This window comes from Pelodiscus sinensis, chromosome 13 (genome assembly GCF_052426305.1).
Source record: "Pelodiscus sinensis isolate ZL-2025 chromosome 13, ASM5242630v1, whole genome shotgun sequence".
Classification (NCBI taxonomy): domain Eukaryota; kingdom Metazoa; phylum Chordata; order Testudines; family Trionychidae; genus Pelodiscus; species Pelodiscus sinensis.
In genome coordinates, this window is record NC_143064.1 from 22,019,848 (window position 1) to 22,040,703 (window position 20,856).

General features: G+C 45.9%; 1 protein-coding gene across 2 annotated transcripts in view; it reads right to left on the reverse strand.

The window, feature by feature from the left end:
- DCX (doublecortin) overlaps positions 1-20,856 on the reverse strand; it is a 134,049-nt gene that overhangs the window by 33,869 nt on the left and 79,324 nt on the right. For both annotated transcript variants that reach the window (XM_006136203.5, XM_006136205.5), the window contains exon 4: positions 1,700-1,802. In XM_006136203.5, coding sequence (XP_006136265.1) covers positions 1,700-1,802 — 103 coding nt within the window. The remainder of the gene's footprint in view (positions 1-1,699; positions 1,803-20,856) is intronic.

The window sequence follows — 20,856 nt, forward strand, 5'->3', positions numbered from 1 at the left end:
CGTGAAATCTGAGTTATACCAATCAAAAAATACAAGAGTCACATAAAGATAGACTCCAGAGCTACGTCTAGACTGGCATGATTTTCCGCAAATGCTTTTAATGGAAAAGTTTTCCATTAAAAGCATTTGCAGAAAAGAGCGTCTAGATTGGCACGGACGCTTTTCCGCAAAAGCACTTTTTGCGGAAAAGCGTCCATGCCAATCTAGACGCGGTTTTGCACAAAACAAATCTGAGCTGTCTACACGGGCCCTTTTGCGCAAAAGGACTTTTGTCTGAATGGGAGCAGCATAGTATTTCCGCAAGAAGCACTGATTTCTTACATGAGATCGTCAGTGTTCTTGTGGAAATTCAAGCGGCCAGTGTAGACAGCTGTCAAGTTTTTCCACAAAAGCAGTTGCTTTTGCGGAAAAACTTGTCAGTCTAGACACAGCTCAGATGTCAGAAAACTCTTGAATTGGAAGAAGAGCAGTGCTCACTTGACTCTCCTATTTAACACCAAGCACTGTTTGGAACGCATTAGTAGCATATAATAGCTCACAACTATGGTTATACCAGATACCTAAATCCTCATAGCTCCATCTACATTGGCCCCTTTTCCGGAAGGGGCATGGTAATTTTTGAAATCGCAATAGGGAAATGCGCGGGGGATTTAAATATCCCCCGCGGCATTTAAATAAAAATGTCCGCCGCTTTTTTCCGGCTTTTAGAAAAGCCGGAAAAGAGCGTCTACACTGGCCCCGATCCTCCGGAAAAAGCGCCCTTTTCCGGAGGATCTTATTCCTCCTTTTAAGTAAAATTACCATGCCCCTTCCGGAAAAGGGGCCAATGTAGATGTAGCCAAGATGTGTATGTTCCATGATATCACAGATTCCATATCTTAGGTTATGTCTACACTACAAAGAAAAGTTGGAAAAAGATACTGCGATTTGTGTATTTTTCTGCTTTTTTTCTGAAAGAGGCTTTTCTGACATTTGGCCTGTCTACACGGGGCCAAATATTGGGGAAAAAACCCCTTTTTCAGAACAACCCTTCTTCCTCATAAAATGAGGTTTACAGAGATGCCAACAAAACGCATCTGCTTTTCTGACTTTTTTTTGAAAAGCGGACGCGTTCCTTGGATGTAGAGCTCTGTGGTCTAGACATATCTTTAGGTCATCACCGATTTGTACAACATGACGTGGCAGGGCAGTTGGACTGAAGACAAACCATGACGATAAGTCACTCCACAAAGGCTTTAACTTTTTCCCCTCTTTTCAACTTACTTGGTTTTATAATCAGCCACAATAGATAGAGGCAGAACCTTGGCTCATAACTGCCTGAGCTCCCATTTCACGCACCCATATTTCAAGCATAAGGATGGTGATCATTTTGTGGGTCCGATTTTATTACTCGGGAATAACTGATACCCAATTCAGCCATGTGCATATAACTAGAGGGACATTGGCTAACAGATTATGTTGCTTTTCAATTAGTATAAATGTTTGTGTCTTCAATGAGTCTACCTATTCTGCCTTGTAGTAAATCAGTTAATCCACCAGATTTTAATATTCACTAGCTGTTCAATAAGCAAAAGGATGCTGAATTACTTTTGCTAAAAATATATACAATAAATTACAAGCAACCTCCACCAAACTGGGGTGGAGTGAAGGAAGAAAACCCCCCAATACACAGAGTAGAGATCAGCGTGTGAGATATTACCATTTTCATCCAGAGAAAAGTCATCCTGTGCATAGCGGAATTTTTCCGGTCCACAGGCAATAAACACATCATCATCCCCAAAGAAATCATGGAGACAGGTCACCTACAGAGAGAACAAAGTCATTATGTTATTTTTAACTGTAAATTCTGATGTGGCTCAGATTTAATTGACACATGAGGGTACTGCCTGCCTCACCTCTCTTATTTTTATTTATTTATTTATTTATTTATTTATTTACCCAGCACTAATTTGGGAAGTCTGTTGCACTGCATACTGGTTACTCCAGGCAAATCAAGCATAAAACTATCATTAAAAAAATTAAAAACCAGTCACTTGCAAAATGGAAAGACGTGTCACTTCTCTGATCTATACAGGCAGGGACAAGACATATTACTCATCGTAATGATATAAGTGTTCATGGGCTGCCACTCAAATAGGAAGCAAGTGGCCCTTATAGATTATTGATCCTCTGACTCATGTAGATATGTACATTATTTCTCAGGCAGAGTCCTCCAAATCAAAGGGACTATGAACCTGCAGAGCAGGGATCGTGCCACGGGACTCGATGAGAATGAAATCGGGGATTTGAGTTTGAAAATGGGTGCGAAGGCTAAGGGCTTAACCATGCCATTGAGTTGTAGCCATAACAAGAGGCAGCACTAGAGGCACCAGTAAGAAGCATTTACCCAAGTGCCCATACAGCGCCCAGGCACACAGAGACAGTGCTTTCCTGACTATGACACTTTGTGAGGTGCAGCTTATACCACCCCTCCCCCAGGCAACGGGCACTGATGAGAGCAGAGCAGTGGCCCCACCCCCAAAACATAGGAGCTGAGATTCTGCCTGACTTCTGTAGACCACATAACCCTGGGGAAAATTCCTACCCTTCTCAGCCTTGAGAACCCAACATAGTCTGTTCTGAAGCTGGGAATTTGCCCCAGGATAGGTTGTGCCTCTAGGAAACATTGTGCCTGCTTCTGCCCTCCCCTGCTTGCATTCTGAGGGTGGTAACACAAAGACAGTATCACATCATGACTGCATCTTCTGGTGTAATTCCTTCACAGAGCCCAGCCAAAAACAAAAGTGGTAACAAAGGGATAGGAGGGAAAGAGTCAGCATGTGGCGAGCATGTGACAGAGTGTGAATTCAAGAAGATCATAGAAGAGAATTTCAAATGAGCATGACCACTCTGCACTGCCCACTTCCCATAGTTCAGCGATGGAGGCTTCATTCAACAGCAGAAAGTCATTACTTCCTCCCAACCTAAGGCGAATTGTGAGCCCAGGCTCTAGAACCTATGGGTGGCAGGACACAGAGAGGAAAGACTGAGATAGACAGAAAAAACAGCCATGTGTAAAATGGTCTGAATGGCTCATCTCTCTATTTTACCATCCAAATTGGATGGAAATAAATATCTTGCAAGAGATTGTACTCCGGACTCCCATCTCACTTTTGTGGCCGTATGAAACCAGGGAGGAATGGAAGCAATGCACAACCTTTGGGGGCTGTTGTCCTCCAATATAAGGGAAATGGGCACCCAGGAGTTAGGAAATAAAAGATCCCATAGTAGGCAACCCCCTTACTGTTCCGCTTACCTGCCAGGAAAACATCCCATGAGCGGTTCAGTGTAAAAAACAGTCACAGTGGAAGGTGGCCTTTAATTAAAGTGTTTCTGATAGGCCGGTAACTATCATTCCCCCTGTTATTCTACTGATGACTGAGGCGGTATTAACAATCTGTGTGCTAAATCAAGGCACTCTACTGGTTGGCCCCAACATTATTGAAATAAAAAGAGTCTTTAAAACACTCGCTGGAGACATGGAGAAAAAAAACTCAACGTGTGGCCTTTGGGGGAGGTCCAGGCAAGAGGTCATAGACTGTTAGGGTATGTCTACACTACAGCACTAATTGGAACTAACTTAATTAGAATTAGTTAATTCGAACTAAGCTAATTCGAACTAGTGCATCTAGACCTAAAAACTAGTTCGAATTAGCGTTTTGCTAATTCGAACTAGCATGTCCACATTGAGTGGACCCTGAACCGAGGTTAAGGATGGTGCTGGCAGGGCATCAGATTAGGACTCAGAGCGTGGAGCTGCTGCCTCAGGCTAGCCGAGGGCTGTACTTAAAGGGACCCGACCCCCACCCCGGACAGACAGTTCTCAGGGGTTCCCCACTCGCTTGTCTACCTCGATGAGGGACAGCAAAGCAGTCCTGGCTTGGAGTGCCCTGAATGCCCACACTCGGCACATCACAGCACTCGGCCATCAGCCCAGCTGCACTTGCCGCAGGCTGCCATCCGGGGGGGGGCAATCGGGGGGCTGCAGGAGAGCTTCCACCCCGAGGAGCCCGCAGAGCCACCCCAGTGTTCCCCATCGGGGGCTCGTACCCCATTCCTCCCTCACCTCCTTCCACTTACTCCTCCCTATCCCCCCTTCTTGATGTACAAAATAAAGGACACGTGTGTTCCAAAAGAGAAACTCTCTTTATTGAACAAAACTCAGGGAGACTGGAAAAAGGAGGTGGGAGAGGGGAAGACAGAGGGTGGGAGAGGGGAGGGCAACTAAAATGATCAGGGGTTTGGAACAGGTCCCATATGAAGAGAGGCTAAAGAGACTGGGACTTCTCAGCTTAGAAAAGAGGAGACTGAGGGGGGATATGATAGAGGTCTATAAAAGCACAAGTGGTGTGGAGAGGGTGCATAAAGAAAAGTTCTTCATTAGTTCCCATAATAGAAGGACTAGAGGACACCAAATGAAATGAATGCGTAGCAGGCTTCAAACTAATAACAGACAGTTCTTCTTCAAAAAGCAAATAGTAAACCTGTGGAACTCCTTGCTGCAGGAGGCTGTGAAGGCTAGAACTATAAGGGTATGTCTACACTACCACCCTAGTTCGAACTAGGGTGGTAATGTAGACAACCGGAGTTGCAAATGAAGCCCGTGATTTGAATTTCCCGGGCTTAATTTGCATAAAGCCGGGCGCCGCCATTTTTAAATGTCCGCTAGTGCGGATCCCGTGCCGCGCGGCTATATGCGGCACGGACTAGGTAGTTCGGACTAGGCTTCCTCGTGTAATGGTACCTAGTCCTCGTGTAACGGTAGTTCGGACTAGGAAGCCTAGTCCGAACTACTTAGTCCGTGCCGCGTGTAGCTGCGGGGCACAGAGTCCGCACTAGCGGACATTAAAAAATGGCGGCGCCCAGCTTTATTCAAATGAAGCCCGGGAAATTCAAATCCCGGGCTTCATTTGCAACTCCGGTTTCCTACATTACCACCCTAGTTCGAACTAGGGTGGTAGTGTAGACATACCCTAACAGAGTTTAAGAGAAGTTAGATAATTTTATGGAGGCTGTGTCCATGGAGTGCTATTAGCCAGGGGATAGAAATGGTGTCCCTGGCCTCTGTTTTGGAAGGCTGGAGATGGATGGCACAAGAGAAATGGCTTGGTCATTGTCTTCGGTCCATCCCCTGCGGGGTAGTTGGTGTTGGCCGCTGTCGGCAGACAGACTACTGGGCTAGATGGACCTTTGGTCTGACCCAGTACGGCCATTCTAAGCTCAGGGCTCAGGGTCGGGGGTCTCACTGGACCACCTTGACTTTCATGCAACCCTGCTCCTGGGTAGCCAGGCTGGCAGCTATCCTGCCCTAGACGGCCACTTTTCTGTTTCTAGTGTGGAGGTCGTGGATGAGGTCCACGATGTCCGCACTAGACCAGGCGGGCGCCCGCTTCTTGTGGCCCCGGGTAGGCTCCTGGGAGTCACCTGCCTGGTCCCAGGAAGAGGCGGAGGGCTGGGTGGCAGCGAGTGACTGGTTCGTGCCGTGCCAGGTGCAGGGTCTGCTGGCTGGGTGCTGGCAGGCTTGCACCTGGCATGGGCACCGTAGCCAGACCGTGCCCCTTTAAGGCGTCTGGGGCTGGGAGGGGGGCAATAGAGTTTCCCTGGTGGTGCCCAAAGTGGCCACCGGGGAAAGCTGAGGAGGGCTAGCAGCCTACTTAATTCGAAGTAGGCGTTAGTCCTCGTAGAATGAGGTTTACCTAGTTCGAATTAAGGGCTCCGCTAGTTCGAATTAAGTTCGAACTAGCGGTTTGTATGTGTAGCGCCTATCAAAGTTAATTCGAACTAACGGCTGTTAGTTCGAATTAACTTTGTAGTGTAGACATACCCTTAGGTTCTGGGAAGTATTTCGTGGTGGCTTCTCTGGCTCCAGAATGGGTAGTGGTCTACAGGTGAATCAGGTTGCTTTCCCAGACTTTTACCTCCTTGCCTGGCTAGGATTGTCCTGGCCATGAGAAAAAAAAATACAAAGGAATGAAACTACGATAGATTATTTTCTTCTCTGTCTGAGGAAGACCTCCAGTCCTGGTGTGCATGTCAAGTGTAACTGTTAGTAATGGCTACTTAGGACCCAATTTTGTGTTTTTGCCAGAGCCCTCAATAGGGAGTGTCTACACAGCACTTATTTCGAAATAGAGCACTCTTCCTCTGACTTCCCTTATTCCTCGTACAATGAGAGTTACAGGTGTTGGAGGACGAATTCCTCCAGCTTGACAGTATTTTGACACTATTTTGAAATACCTGCCTGCTGTGTAGATGTGGACTAAGTTATTTTGGAATAGTGTTGCAGTGTAGACATACCCTAGGAGAAGAGTGAAGCCATGATGGAAGCAAGGGAGACATTTTGTCAACTGAAGCAGGATGATGCCTGGCACCCTTCAGTTGGAGGAGCAGGCCCACTGTGCCGCTTTTTGAAGGATGCAGCATGTGCTCTTCTCCACAGTTGATCACCTCTGTGTGCATGGCTGATTTCACAAGCTCTTTGGGTGGCTTGTGACCTTACCTGTGCTCAGAACAACCTAGGGAACACAACTGTGGCTAGCCCTTGTGTTGGAGAGGTGGGCATTACACCCTCCTCCTCACTGGATAGGCACCAGCAGAAGAGCCATCCATAATCTGCCTTTGAATACAATGTTGGCACACAAAGGTATCTGTAGTTTCCATCTTGATTGAAGAAAGGTTAAACCTGAGTGCCCTGCTCCCAACCCATCTGTGACTCCACAATACACAGTCAAGTGTTCGGCACCCTCGTCCACATCTTCCTAAAGTTCCCACAGACCCTAAGGGCCCTGTTCAATCCAACTGGGCTATGAGAAATCTTTCTGTGCTACAAAGCCTATCAGATCTCCACACAAGGTGAATACATCTAGGTAGCCTTGTTACTTTACGGATTGGTAACTTTACCTTTTCTACAGAAAGTTGTACCCAGAACTTTAGCCTATAACCAGATGATCTTAGCACCATTTGCCTCATCTTCCCTCACCTCCTCCCTTTGGTTGTTGGCTTCATATGGAAATTGTGTCTTGTTTCAAATTAGATTGTACCATCCTCTGGATGTATGGGTATGTCTACACTACAGCGCTATTTCGAATTAACTTATTTCAAATTAGTTCATTCGAAATAAGCTAAATCGAAATAACGCATCTAGACACAAAAACTAATTCGAAATGGCATTTTTCTAATTCGAAATAATGCGTCCACATTGAGTGGACCCTGAATTGAAGGTAAGGCTGGCTGGAACCAGTGCCAAAAGGGCATCAGGTTTGGACTTAGTGTGTGAGGCTGCTGCCTCAGGCTAGCCGAGGTCTGGCTTAAAGGGACCCAACCCCCTATCCCAGACAGACAGTTCTTAGATTTCTCTGCTTGCTGGTCTACCTCCCTGAGGGACAGCAAAGCATTTGTGTCTTGGAGTGTTCTGCTTGCCCTCACTTGGGGCACCACAGCACTCTGCAACATGGAACCAGACCCGTCCCTGGGGACTCTGCTGCATCTCGTGGACACGTTGCCAGCAGCCTGGCTGCATTGTCTGCAGGCTGCCATCCAGGAGGACCATCGAGGGGCTGTCAGGATCCAGGGGGCCCTGCGGGAGAGCTTCCACCCTGAGGAGTGCTAACAGTCTCCCCGGTCTGCCCCACTGGGGGCTTGTGCCCCATTCTTCCCTCTCGTCCTTTCACTTACCTTTCCCTAGCCCCCCCCCCTTCCGGATGTCAAATAAAAGACACGTATTTTCAAAAATATAAACTGTCTTTATTTAACACAACTGTGGAGGGGGAATGAAACTCTGGGGGGACAGGGGAAAGGAGGCGGGAGAGGGCAGGAGAAAGGGTGGGAGAGGGGAGGGGGAAACTGGGAGGAGGGAGCTGGAAGGGGGAAGCAAGGGGAAGAAGGGGGAGGGGAAGCTCAGTACTCAGGTCTGGGGGTCTCGCCGGGCCAACTGCCTCCCAGCATGGTGGGAGAGGGGGCCTCGGCATCCCCAGGGGGATGGGGAGGAGGGTGCGGAGGTTGAGGTAGGGGGTGTGGAGATTGAGGAGGAGAGTGTGGAGGTTGAGGAGGAAGAGGTGGGAGGGGGCAGGAGTGAGAGGAGGAACAGTAGTTGTGGGGGGCAGCAGGCACAGGACCAGCATGGGGCAGCATGCTCTGCAGCAGGGCCTGCAGGTTTGAGTTCATGCCTCAGTCCTGAGCAAGCTGCTCCTGGTGGAGCTGCAGGTCCTCCTGCATCCAGGCCTGGATGGTGCGGTGCAGGACTCGCAAGGCCCACAGGTGCTGGTCCTGGTACCCCTGCCGCGTGGTGGTGGTCCTGCTGAGGCAGGGGGTGCGGGAGCATGTCCCAGGTGAGGTGGTGCACCCTGCACGAGCAGCTGGTGCAGCTGTAGAGAAAGGAGAGATGTGGTCAGTTCTCCTTGGGGACACAGTGGATGGTGCCCAGCTTCCCCTGCGACGTGAGGGCGACCATGCCCTGCACCGTCAGAGCCGATGTGCTTGTACAGAGGCCATGGTCAGGATGTCTGGCTCTCCCTGAGACTGGGAGCTGCCCCAAGTGCTGTGTATAGTGTGGCCGGGGCGGGGGGGAAGATGTCCCCTGCCTCTGTGTAGAGGGGGCGTGTGAAGGGAGGGCGTCCTGCTGGTTCCCGCCCTGGGATCGGGAGCATGTCAGGTCTCTTCAAACATGCATGTGCCTATTGGTCCATGGCCTCTGGGTGTCATGCAGCTGGAGCCACCTGCCCAAGGGTGGCATGGCACGTGCTAACACGTGCACAGGTGGCTGCATGATCCGTGGGAGGCATGGCCCACGCATGCGGTCCCTGGTCTCCCTCTCCGCCTCCCCCTCGGGTAGGGGATAGTGCTGGCATTTACCTGGTATGGCCTCTCTGGACGACCCTGCCAACTCCGGTGCCAGGACAGCTGGTGGTGGTCCCTCTGGTGCGCCCGGGTCAGGGCCCTCCGGTCCTGGCTTGCTGCCTCCCGGGCTGGTGTGGACTGCCCTGCCTTCCAGGAGTCGGTCGAGAGCGGGAAGTAGGGGCAGGTGTCAGCCCCTGCTGCAGTGCCGCCCCTGGTGGCCCTGGCGTACACCTGCCGCAGCTTCTTCACCTTCAAGCGCACCTGCTCCTGGGTGCGCCTGTGGCCTTTCCTGGCCATGGTGGCCACTGTGTGGCTGTAGACGGCCACGTTCCTCCACCTAGTGCTGAGATCATGGACGTTGGGGGCCTCCCCGCAAACCTCAATGAGGTCCATGATCTCCGCACTGTTTATGGCCCCTGGCTGGCCCCTGGGTGCTGGGGGACTGGGCGGGGGATGGCTGGCTGCCACTGGCTGACATCGTGTGGCCACTGGCTCAGGGTCTGCAGCTGCTGGCAGGCCTGGATCTTGCATGTGCCCAGTGGCCAAAGTTTGCCCCTGTAAGGGCTCCGGGGCTGGGAGAGGGAGCAGAAGAGGTTTCCTGGTTGTGCCCAGAGTGGCCACCAGGGGGAACTGGGAAGGGCTGGAGGCCCCCTAATTTGAAATAAGTGTCTACACAGCACTTATTTCGAATGAGCTATTTCGAATTTGGTGTTATTTCTCATAGAATGAGGTTTACCAAATTTGAAATAAGGGCTCCACTATTTCGAATTGATTTCAAAATAGTGGTTTGTATGTGTAGACGCTATTAAAGTTAATTCAAAATAATGGCTGTTATTTCGAATTAACTTTGTAGTGTAGACATACCCTAACTTCCTGTGAGTTGTCTGGTAGCTAACACAGTGGAGCCCAATGGTATCGAGACCGATAGGTGCTACTGCAATATGAACAACAAGCAACAGTGCTCTATGAAAGGAAAAGATTTTCTTTTTTGCTCTTGCATCTGCAGCTAGAGTTGTGACAGCTTAATTGCACAGTTACAGTGAAATAGGGGATGTGATTAGACAGTAACAGCGAAATCACTATGTTCATAGTGACTCCCCTGGAATCAGTGGTAATTACACAGTAACTAGTTCTAATACTATCGTGTTATTGCCTGGTAAGTGCAATTAATTGGAGTCCTCATTGTGCAACAACTAGTGGAAAATGTGTACATGAGGCCACTTAGGAGAGAATCTCATGGACTCAGATCTGTTATCAACCACCAGCCATTCTTTTAATCTGGCCGTGTGGCATGTTGACAGGTGCTCTTCTGAGGCAAAGCTGGATGATGATTCTCTTTCACCTTTGCAAGGTGCCCTGAGCTGTGGGGGACCACAGCATGCCAAAAATGTAGAGAAATAAAGTAGGGAGTATTCCAGGAAGAACCAGTTTATAAAGGGATCTTTTTCTCTCTCTCTGCCTTTTTCTCACACTGGAGCTTTGTTGGCTGGATGTTCCGAAAGTTATCTAAACCAGCCATCCTTAGGTTAGCAGGGTGCAGGCAAGGAAAGAACAAAATTAGAACATCCCTCAAAATGGTCATATAGTGGTAGCCATCAGCACCCACTCTGAGCATGAAAATACATCAGCTAGAAGCAGAAAAACATTTCAAACATTTTCAAAAAATTCAATCCTCATTTGTCATCAGAATTTTCCAGCCAACTCTAATGTCTTTAGAGTTTTACCCTCACTGCTGCAGCTGATGCCTACTGTTTTGACATGTCTGTGTCCCACTGATCTATTTAAACTAGACAGAAAAAGTTAATTTCTAGCTCTAAAAAATAAAATATCACACAGGCCCCCACACTCCATACTGCTCAAAGCGGCTGGCTGCTGGGGCAACATGTGTCTCTGTGCTATATTCCCCTTGTGGGGAACGGACTTTGCATGCTGCACATGCCCACAAGCATGGCCCAGGAAGCTCCCATTGGCAGGTTTATAGCCAATGGGAGCTGTGAGGATTGTGATGGGGATAAAGGCAGGATGTAGAACCCCCACCATGGGGTACATGGTGCAGAGAGGCACATGGCCCCAGCAGCCTGCTGCTTTGAGCATTATGTGGGGTATGAAGACAGAGACCCTACCTGAGGGTATGTCTACACTACAAAGTTAATTCGAACTAACGGACGTTAGTTCAAATTAACTTTGATAGGCGCTACGCTAGCGCTCCGCTAGTTCGAACTTAATTCGAACTAGCGGAGCGCTTAGTTCGAACTAGGTAAACCTCATTGTACGAGGATTAAGCCTAGTTCGAACTTACTAGTTCGAATTAAGGGGTGTGTAGCCCCTTAATTCGAACTAGTGGGAGGCTAGCCCTCCCCAGCTTTCCCGGGTGGCCACTCTGGCCAACACCAGGGAAACTCTATTGCCCCTCCTGGCCCCGGACCTCTTAAAGGGGCACGACTGGCTACGATGCCCGTGCCAGGTGCAAGCCTGCCAGCACCCAGCTAGCAAACCCTGCACCTGGCATGGCTCGAGCCAGCCACCCGATGCCCCCCAGCCCTCCCCCTCTTCCCGGGAAAAGGCTGGAGGCTCCCGGGAGCTTGCCCGGGACCGCAAGGCGGGCACCCGCCTGGTCTAGTGCGGACATCGTGGACCTCGTCCACGACCTCCGCACTAGGCACAGGAAAGTGTCCATCTAGGGCAGGATAGCTGCCAGTCTGGCCACCCAGGAGCAGGTGTGCATGAGAATCAAGGTTGTCCACTGAGACCCCCGACCCTGAGCCCTGAGCTTACAATGGCCGTACTGGGTCAGACCAAAGGTCCATCTGGCCCAGTAGCCTGTCTGCTGTGTCTAGACTGGCAAGTTTTTCCACAAAATCATCTGCTTTTGTGGAAAAACTTGCCAGCTGTCTACACTGGCTGCTTGAATTTCCGCAAGAACACTGACGATCTCATGTAAGATCGTCAGTGTTCTTGTGGAAATACTGTGCTGCTCCCGTTTGGGCAAAAGCCCTCTTGTGCAAATCATTTGCGGAAGAGGGCCAGTGTAGACAGCACAGTACTGTTTTGCGCAAAAAAGCCCCGATGGCTAAAATGGCGATCGGGGCTTTTTTGCGCAAAAGCGCGTCTAGATTGGCACGGACGCTTTTCCGTAAAAAGTGCTTTTGCGGAAAAGCATCTGTGCCAATCTAGATGCTCTTTTCCAAAAATGCTTTTAACGGAAAACTTTTCCGTTAAAAGCATTTCCGGAAAATCATTCCAGTGTAGATGTAGCCCTTGTGACAGAATTAGACTCATAGACTCATAGACTTTAAAGTCAGAAGGGACCATTATGATCATCTAGTCTGACCCCCTGCACAGTGCAGGCCACAGAATCTCACCCACCCCTCCCAGAATAATCCTCTCACTTATATCTTAGATATTGAAGCCTTCAAATACTTTGAAGACCCCAAGATGCAGAGAATCCTCTAGCTGTGATCTGTACCCCATGCTACAGAGGAAGGCGAAAAACCTCCAGGGCCTCTGCCAATCTACCCTGGAGGAAAATTCCTTCCCGACCCCAAATATGGCGATCAGCTAAACCCTGAGCATGTGGGCAAGACTCATCAGCCAGACACCCAGAAAGGTCTCTATAGTAACTCCTCGTGAAATGAGGAGTAACGGTAGTTCGCACTAGGAAGCCTAGTTCGAACTACCTAGTTCGTGCCCCATGTAGCCGCGCTGCACGGGGTTCGAACCAGCGGGGTTTTAAAAATGGCGGCTCCCCGCTTATGCAAATGAAGCCCGGGAAATTCAAATGCCGGGCTTCATTTGCAAGTGTGGTATGCCTACATTACCCTCCTAGTTCGAACTAGGAGGGTAGTGTAGACATACCCTCATATATTTAAAAAGTGCAATCATGTCCCCTCTCAGCCTTCTTTTGGTTGAGGTAAACAAGCCAAGCTCCTTGAGTCTCCTTTCATAAGACAGGTTTTCCATTCCTCGGATCATCCTAGTGGTCCTTCTTTGTACCTGTTCCAGTTTGAATTCATCCTTCTTAAACATGGGAGACTAGAACTGCACACAGTATTCCAAATGGGGTCTCACCAATGCCTTGTATAACGGCACTAACACCTCCTTATCCCTACTGGAAATACCTCGCCTAATACATCCCAAGATCGTATTAGCCTTTTTCACGTCCATGTCACAATGGTGGCTCATAGTCATTTTATAATCAACCAGGACTCCAAGGTCCTTCTCCTCCTCCGTTACTTCCAACTGATGTGTCCCCAGCTTATAACTAAAATTCTTGTTATTAATCCCTAAATGCATAATCTTACACTTCTCACTATTAAATTTCATCCTATTGCTATCACTGCAATTTACAAGATCATCCAGATCTTCCTGTATGATATCCCGATCCTTTTCTGAATTGGCAATAGCTCCCAACTTTGTGTCATCCGCAAATTTTATTAGGACACTTCCACTTTTGGTGCCAAGATCAGCAATAAAAAGATTTAATAAAATTGGCCCCAAAACTGATCCCTGAGGAACTCCGCTTGTAACCTTCCTCCAACCCGACAGTTCACCTTTCAATATGACCCGCTGTAGTCTCCCCTTTAACCAGTTGCTTATCCGCCTCTCAACTTTCATATGAATCCCTATCTTTTCCAATTTAATCAATAATTCCCCATGTGGTACTGTATCAAATGCCTTCCTAAAGTCGAGGTAGATTAGATCCACTGCATTTCCTTTATCTAAAAAATCTGTTACTTTCTTAAAAAAGGAGATCAGGTTGGTTTGGCACGATCTACCTTTTGTAAAACCATTTTTTAATTTGTCCCAATTGCCATTAGCCTCAATGTCTGTAACTACTTTCTCCTTCAACATTTTTTCAAGGATTTTACATACTACAGATGTCAAACTAACAGGCCTATAGTTACCCGGGTCGCTTTTTTTCCCTTTCTTAAAAATCGGAACTATATTAGCAATTCTCCAGTCAAATGGTATAACCCCTGAGTTTAGAGATTTATTAAAAAATGTTGCTAATGGCCATGCAAGTTCATGTTCCAGTTCCTTCAATATTCTTGGATGAAGATTATGTGGGCCCCCCGATTTACTCCCATTAAGCTGTTCAAGTTTGGCTTTTACCTCGGATATGGTAATATCTACCTCCATATCTTTAGTCCCATTTGTTAAGTTACCATTATCCCTAAGCTCTTCAATAGCCTCATTAAAGACTGAAGCAAAGTATTTGTTCAAATATTGGGCCATTCCTAGATTATCCTTAACCTCCACTCCATCCTTAGTAATTAGTGGTCCTACTTCTTTTTTGTTTGTTTTTTTCCTATTTATATGGCTATAAAACCTTTTACTATTGGTTTTAATTCCCTTTGCAAGGTCCAACTCTACCTGACTTTTAGCCTTTCTCACTTTGTCCCTACATGCTCTAACCTCAATAAGGTAGCTTTCTTTACTGATTCCTCCCATTTTCCACTCCTTATATGCTTTCTACTTTTTCTTAATCACCTCTCTGAGATGCTTGCTCATCCAACTTGGTCTAACACACCTGCCTATACATTTTTTCCCTTTTCTAGGGATACAGGCTTCTGACAGCTTCTGCAACTTTAACTTAAAATAATTCCAGGCCTCCTCCACTTTAAGATCCATAATTTCTTTAGTCGAATCAACTTCCCTAACTAATTTCCTTAATTTACTAAAGTTAGCCCTTTTGAAATCAAAAACCCTAGTCTCAGATTTATTTTTGTTTATCCTTCCATTTAATTTGAACTGAATTAGCTCATGATCACTCGAGCCAAGGTTGTCTCCTACAACCATTTCATCTATGAGGTCCTCGCTACTCACCAAAACCAAATCTAAAATAGCATCCCCCCTTGTTGGTTCAGCAACTACTTGATGAAGGAATTCATCAGCTAACACATCTAGGAAAATCTGAGCCATATTATTATTACTAGCACTTGTTCTCCAGTCTATATCTGGAAAGTTGAAATCTCCCATGATTACGCAGTTTCCATGAGTATTTACTTCATTAAAAACATTAAAGAGGTCTCTATCCATATCCAAATTGGATCCTGGTGGTCTATAACACACCCCAAGCACTATCCCAGGGGAGGATCTGATAGTTTTCTTCCCCAATGTGATTTTTGCCCAAACAGACTCTGTCTTCTCCATTCCATCACTTTTTATTTCTTTACAATCTACCTCATCTTTAATATACAATGCGACTCCACTATCTTTACCCTTATTTCTGTCTTTCCTAAACAGCACATACCTTCAATACCTGTATTCCAGTCATGCCTAGTATTCCACCATGTTTCTGTTATTCCTATAATATCTGGTTTCACTTCCTGGACCAATAGCTCTAGTTCCTCCTTTTTGTTACCTAGGCTCCTCGCATTGGTGTACAAACATCTTAATTTTTGCTGTTTGGCCTCATTCACATTCTTTACCCAATTTGGCACGGACGTTATACCTCCAATATGACCTATTAGACTAGTATCCACCCCACCCTTCCTCATGTTCATTCTCCTACCCCCAGCTATATCCTTTCTTACTTTGTTTTCCTCCCTCTCAGTGTTAAAATCTGGCGTAGAGATTACCTGGGCATCTCCCAACCGTCTCCTCCAAATTCCTAGTTTAAAACTCTCTTAATCAGTTGAGCCAGCCTCCATCCTAGAAGTCTATTTCCCTCCCTACTTAGGTGAAGTCCATCTCTAGAGAACAGTCCTCTGTCCATAAATGCCTCCCAGTGACCATACATCCCAAAGCCCTACTTATAGTACCACTGCCTAAACCATCTATTGATCATCATAATCCTGTCACATCCACAAAAGGGAAAAAACCCTCAGAAGCAATAGACTGATATTCAACCTGAAGCATGATGGAATCCTCACATCATGCAAAAATCAGAAGCCCTGATTATGCTCGGAGCAGGACGGAGAGCTGACTGTTCCCTCCACTTGTCACTCAGAGTCAGCTTGCAGTGCATTTTAATTCCTAACAAAACAGTTGGGCTGTGTCCAGACTCAGGGGTTTTTTCGGGAAAAGTAGCCTTTTTCCGAAAAAACTTCACCTGCGTCTAGACTGCAGCCGCGTTCTTTCGAAATTAAATCGAAAGAACGCGGCTTTTCTTTCGACGGTGGTAAACCTCATTTCACGAGGAAGAACGCCTTCTTTCGAAAGTGCTTCTTTCGAAAGAAGGCGTTCTTGAATGTAAATAGGGCTTCTTCGAAAGAGAGCATCCAGACTCACTGGGTGCTTTCTTTCGAAAAAGCGGCTTGCTCTTTCGAAAGTTCCGCGTGCAGTCTAGACGCTCTCTTTCGAAAGTATCTTTCGAAAGAGCCTCTTTCGAAAGAGGCTTGCAGTCTAGACATAGCCCTAGAGGGGGAGGAGAGAGGAAGATGAGGTGCTGTGACACAAATAATTTAGATGATCCATTGGTTGAGCTTCTAAATTGCACAAGCCATTTATCTCTACATTTGCTTTTATTCCCTTTCTCCCTATTGTAATTTTTTTCTTAAAAACCCAAAGGAAATTAACTATCAAACAATCTATCATAATGACATGTTAAGGTTGCAAGACTCAGGTCTCATAAGGTTAGAAGATTCCAGATTTTAACTCCTATGCAATGCCAATTCAGCCATGGTGCACATTTTGAATTATACCATGTAGTATTTCCTATTCCTTTCATTTATTAAATGTAGTTCCTAACTAAAAATAGTGAATGTGCAATGTTAAAATGGTTTTTCAATAACCTTAACTTTTGAAATGTGCTGACTTCTGAGTGCTTGGTTTTACAACCTCACACAGATACTAAAGACATTCCTAAGGACATTAGACCAGAAGAGCTGACCAAGCAAACATCAGTATGTGCTGCACTTATGGCAATTCCAGGATAAATTCTGCTTTCTGAATTCCTCCTGAAATCCATGAGAAATAATGCTGTTCTGCCCCACCCTCAACGTGGGGCTGTTCTTGGCTCACATGAGAGATCTTTCAAATTGCATTAATACTATTTTTATTTTTTGAATTGAATTATAAAGTCACATTTACTGACATTATTTTCTCCTTTCTTACAATGTCCTCCTTATCTCAGTTTCTTGGTAAAACTAATAAATATTTCAGGTTCCTGGTATGCCAATCAGTGTGAATCATTTATAAAGTTTGCTTTCCAGTTAGGTTTACTTTAATCAGCTGTTCTAATTATATTCGATAATTAATCCAGAACATCATGGAAATCCCAGGAGAAAGTAAATGCCAACAAAAATTTATCCCAACAGATATCTTGAAAATCATTAATTGTTCTAAATGCTGCATTATGCTGCTAGCTATGAATTTATTAAGGCAAAATGCAAAAAACTGTTAGCAATTTGCTAGAACAAGGACTAAGCTGCTAGCTGAAAAATGTTGATATTGATAACACCATTACAATGAAATAGTGACAATGCTATCAAAAGCCATGAGGCCAATAAGATTTTATTGTTAGCATTAAATGTCAGTGGTTTTCTGTGCCGTAGGTAAAAATGAATTCTACAATAGATAGAAAAATAATTTGCTCTTGTGTGTGAGTTTTAATGGAAAGCAATACATATAATGCATCCACCAAAATTATAGATTAAAAGAACACAGTTGACTTTAAAAAAGATCATACTGCCAAGAAACATTTACTCATTGTGTTTCTCCCATCTTAGATAATAAAAGTGAATGATGCCAATTGTACCAGTTTTGTTTATAATCAGTTTCACTCTCCAGGTCTTAGTGCCATAGTGTCTGAGTTACAAACCCTATGTATAATTATTTATTAATTACGAAGTAACAGTCTCTATTGGATTTCATAGAAAAAAAAGGTCCGGTTTATGTATAGGGTTTAAAAAAAAAACCTTAATTTTACATAATCTAAGATTTGGAGCAAATTGTTGTAGGAAGCATGTTCCCTTAAAGAGTTAATAATGTTATGTTTACCCCCTGTCTCCACCCAAAAAAAATTGCATTTAGAAAAAAAAATGTGCTGGTTGGGCTTCTGCATTAAATAAGGCTCCTGAGCTCTTTACTGATAGGCTATGTCTAGACTGCAGGCTTCTTTCGAAAGAGGCTCTTTCGAAAGCATCTTTCGAAAGAGCCTCTTTCGAAAGATTGCGTCTAGACTGCAGGCGGATCTTTCGAAAGAAAAATCCGCTTTTTCGAAAGAGAGCACCCAGCGAGTCTGGATGCTCTCTTTCGAAGACGGCCTCTTTACATTGAAGAACGCCTTCCTTCGAAAGAGGAACTTTCGAAAGAAGGCGTTCTTCCTCGTGAAATGAGGTTTACTGCCATCGAAAGAAAAGCCGCGTTCTTTCGAAATAATTTTGAAAGAACGCGGCTTGAGTCTGGAGCAGGGGAAGTTTTTTCGGGAAAAGGCTACTTTTCCCGAAAAAACCCTGAGTCTGGACACGGCCATAGAGGCCTATGCGTGAAAATGTTCTTTGTCTATAAGATTCATACTTATTGAGACAATCCTGTTCCCCTTCCTATGGGAAAATGCACAGCAAAAGTTATTGGCTCAAACCATGGCCCTAATCAGTCCCCTTAGTTCTGTACATGAAGGGCGTGACAGACGCTGCAATCCTACACAATGTCTTTGGGGACTGTATTGTACTCAGTTATGTATCATGGCGGGTCAGCGATTGTAGGAGAGTCCTTGGCAAAGGGTTACCACAGCTCCTTCAGGAACCAGATACAATGGAGTGCTATTAAGTTGAATCACTTAGATTGGAAACATTGCTGCAGAGTTCCACCCCTTAGGAAGCCTGCATGTACTACTTCAAAGTGGGTTTTCTAGAGACCAGCAGACAAAGAAAGTATTTTGGCATAAAAAGTCTAGTCTGTGTTTAAATCAGTGGCCCCCCACACAGTGGGGCACAAGGGGGAGGGTGCAGCGGGGAGGAACCAATACCTACCCCCAGCTACACCTCCACTGTGCTCCCTGCTTAACCCTCAGCCTAACTCTGCCCTCATTCCCTCATCGTTTCCCAGCCAGTTCCACCTCTATCCCCAGCTCCTTCCCATCCCTATTTCCACCCCTAACTCCAGGTGACAGATGATTCCTGAGATCAGACTGGGCACTTCTGGAGTGGACCACACCGAGGGGAATACAGATGCAGTTAGCACCAAAACTCAACAAAACTGACCTTGTGCAGAGTTCTTGGCCCCACCACCACTACCATCATCCCTCCGAAGGAGCTAGGCAAGGTCACTATTGCATTTTTTATCATTGTTTGTTGACTTTGCCCAGCTACGTCGTAACTGAAACTACAAGCCTTGTAACCACTAGATCTTCTAGTGAGGCGATGAACACATTTGAGTTATCTCACCCCATTTCTTAGTAATGAACAAACAGCCTCAGCTGCGTCTGCAGCCCTGACCTTTACCTAGTCCAAACCCAACAGAGAGCAGCTCTCTGTAGGATCCAAGGTCTCCAACGGAGGAAAAGTGGAGACCAGGCAGATAGGGTGGAAGGAGGATGGGCTGGAAGCATGACATTGTATCCCCCTCTCATTGGATCCTTGTAAATTCCCTGGAAAAAAGACAACAGCCTGGGACTTCCAGCAACTATGGCCACAGGAATCCCTGGTAGTTTAGCTCCAGTAGGAAGCCAAGAGAGGGGTCAGTGTTTTGAAGGCTTGGAGACATCTGCAAGATCTGTCAGATTTGCAGGAGAGCCCAAGACCCTGCTTTCCATAGTCAACCCTCTCCTTGCTGAGAGGATTTGGTTAGGATGTCTGTGAGGAATTTATTGAAGAGAGATCCTCCACTGGAGTCTACTCCAGCAAGTTTTATTGTGGGAGGGGATGATCTGGCCCCTAAATGGAGGCCGAGGATGTTCAGGTCACATTTAGTTCAGTGCAGAAATTGCAGGTGAGTAGCACCTGGCCAGGATGTGCACTAATGGTTTGTTGCCCTAAATCTCACACTTTGCTGTCATGGAATTGCTTGTGATATCATATATAGAATTTGGTAAATCCACCTGGGAAAGGAGCAGTAAACATCTGAATTACACACAAACGTCCCTAATGACAACATCAAAGGGAAGTAAAACAGGAGAGAAGACAGGCTATCCCTGTGCTAATGGCATGTCTTACTGTCTTCCAGGAGGCCAACGTTTGCATTTTAAAACTAGTGTTGCCAGATGGTTTCAACAAAAATACCAGACACACTTAATATTACATCATAAACTACATTACATCTTATTTAGAAAATACCGGACATTTATATTTTCTCAATTTGTTTCCCGAACAGAAAGCTCAAATACTGAACTGTCCGGTTCAAAACCGGACACCTGACAACCCTATTGAAAATGATCATTCAATCGCAATTGAAATAAATAAAAGGAACATAGACATTACAAGCCTTATTGTTCTCTCTGGCTTAAGCAAAGTGGCTTCACTGAAAAGTCTGAGTCATTTTCCAGTGCAACACCCTGCTGTGCTTTCAAATGGTCTTGTGATTAACCAGCACCTGTTTCTTCTAGCACTCTGCAGTTTTAGGGATTATCTGCATGACTAATTGGGTGACCTAACAGTCATTCTGAAACTATTACAAAATGTCAACAGCTACAGCAAGGCATCTCCCTTAAATCCACTTTTCACAATTTGCTGTGTAGCAGGTTGATACATTTCTAGTGATCACATGGCTGGCACTTCAGAGACCTCTAGTCGCGGAATTGCCACATACTGTTTTCCAGGAACATGGATAGATCTAACACATCTTTGAAAAGGAATATCTCACAGGGGAGGATTAACTGAACTTTATCTTCTCATTCTGAGATATTATTTTGTCTGAGATCTTTATTCTTCACCAGAGGAGTGGAGCCAATGGTGTTCTTGACATACTATGAATGATCAGTCCTTCATAACAACATCATTCTTTATAACACCACCTTTAAGTCTAGGATTTAAGGGGAGCAGCCTGCAAGCTTTAATCTCTTTCTGATTTGAGTTATGATTATAGAAGAATATGAGCCAT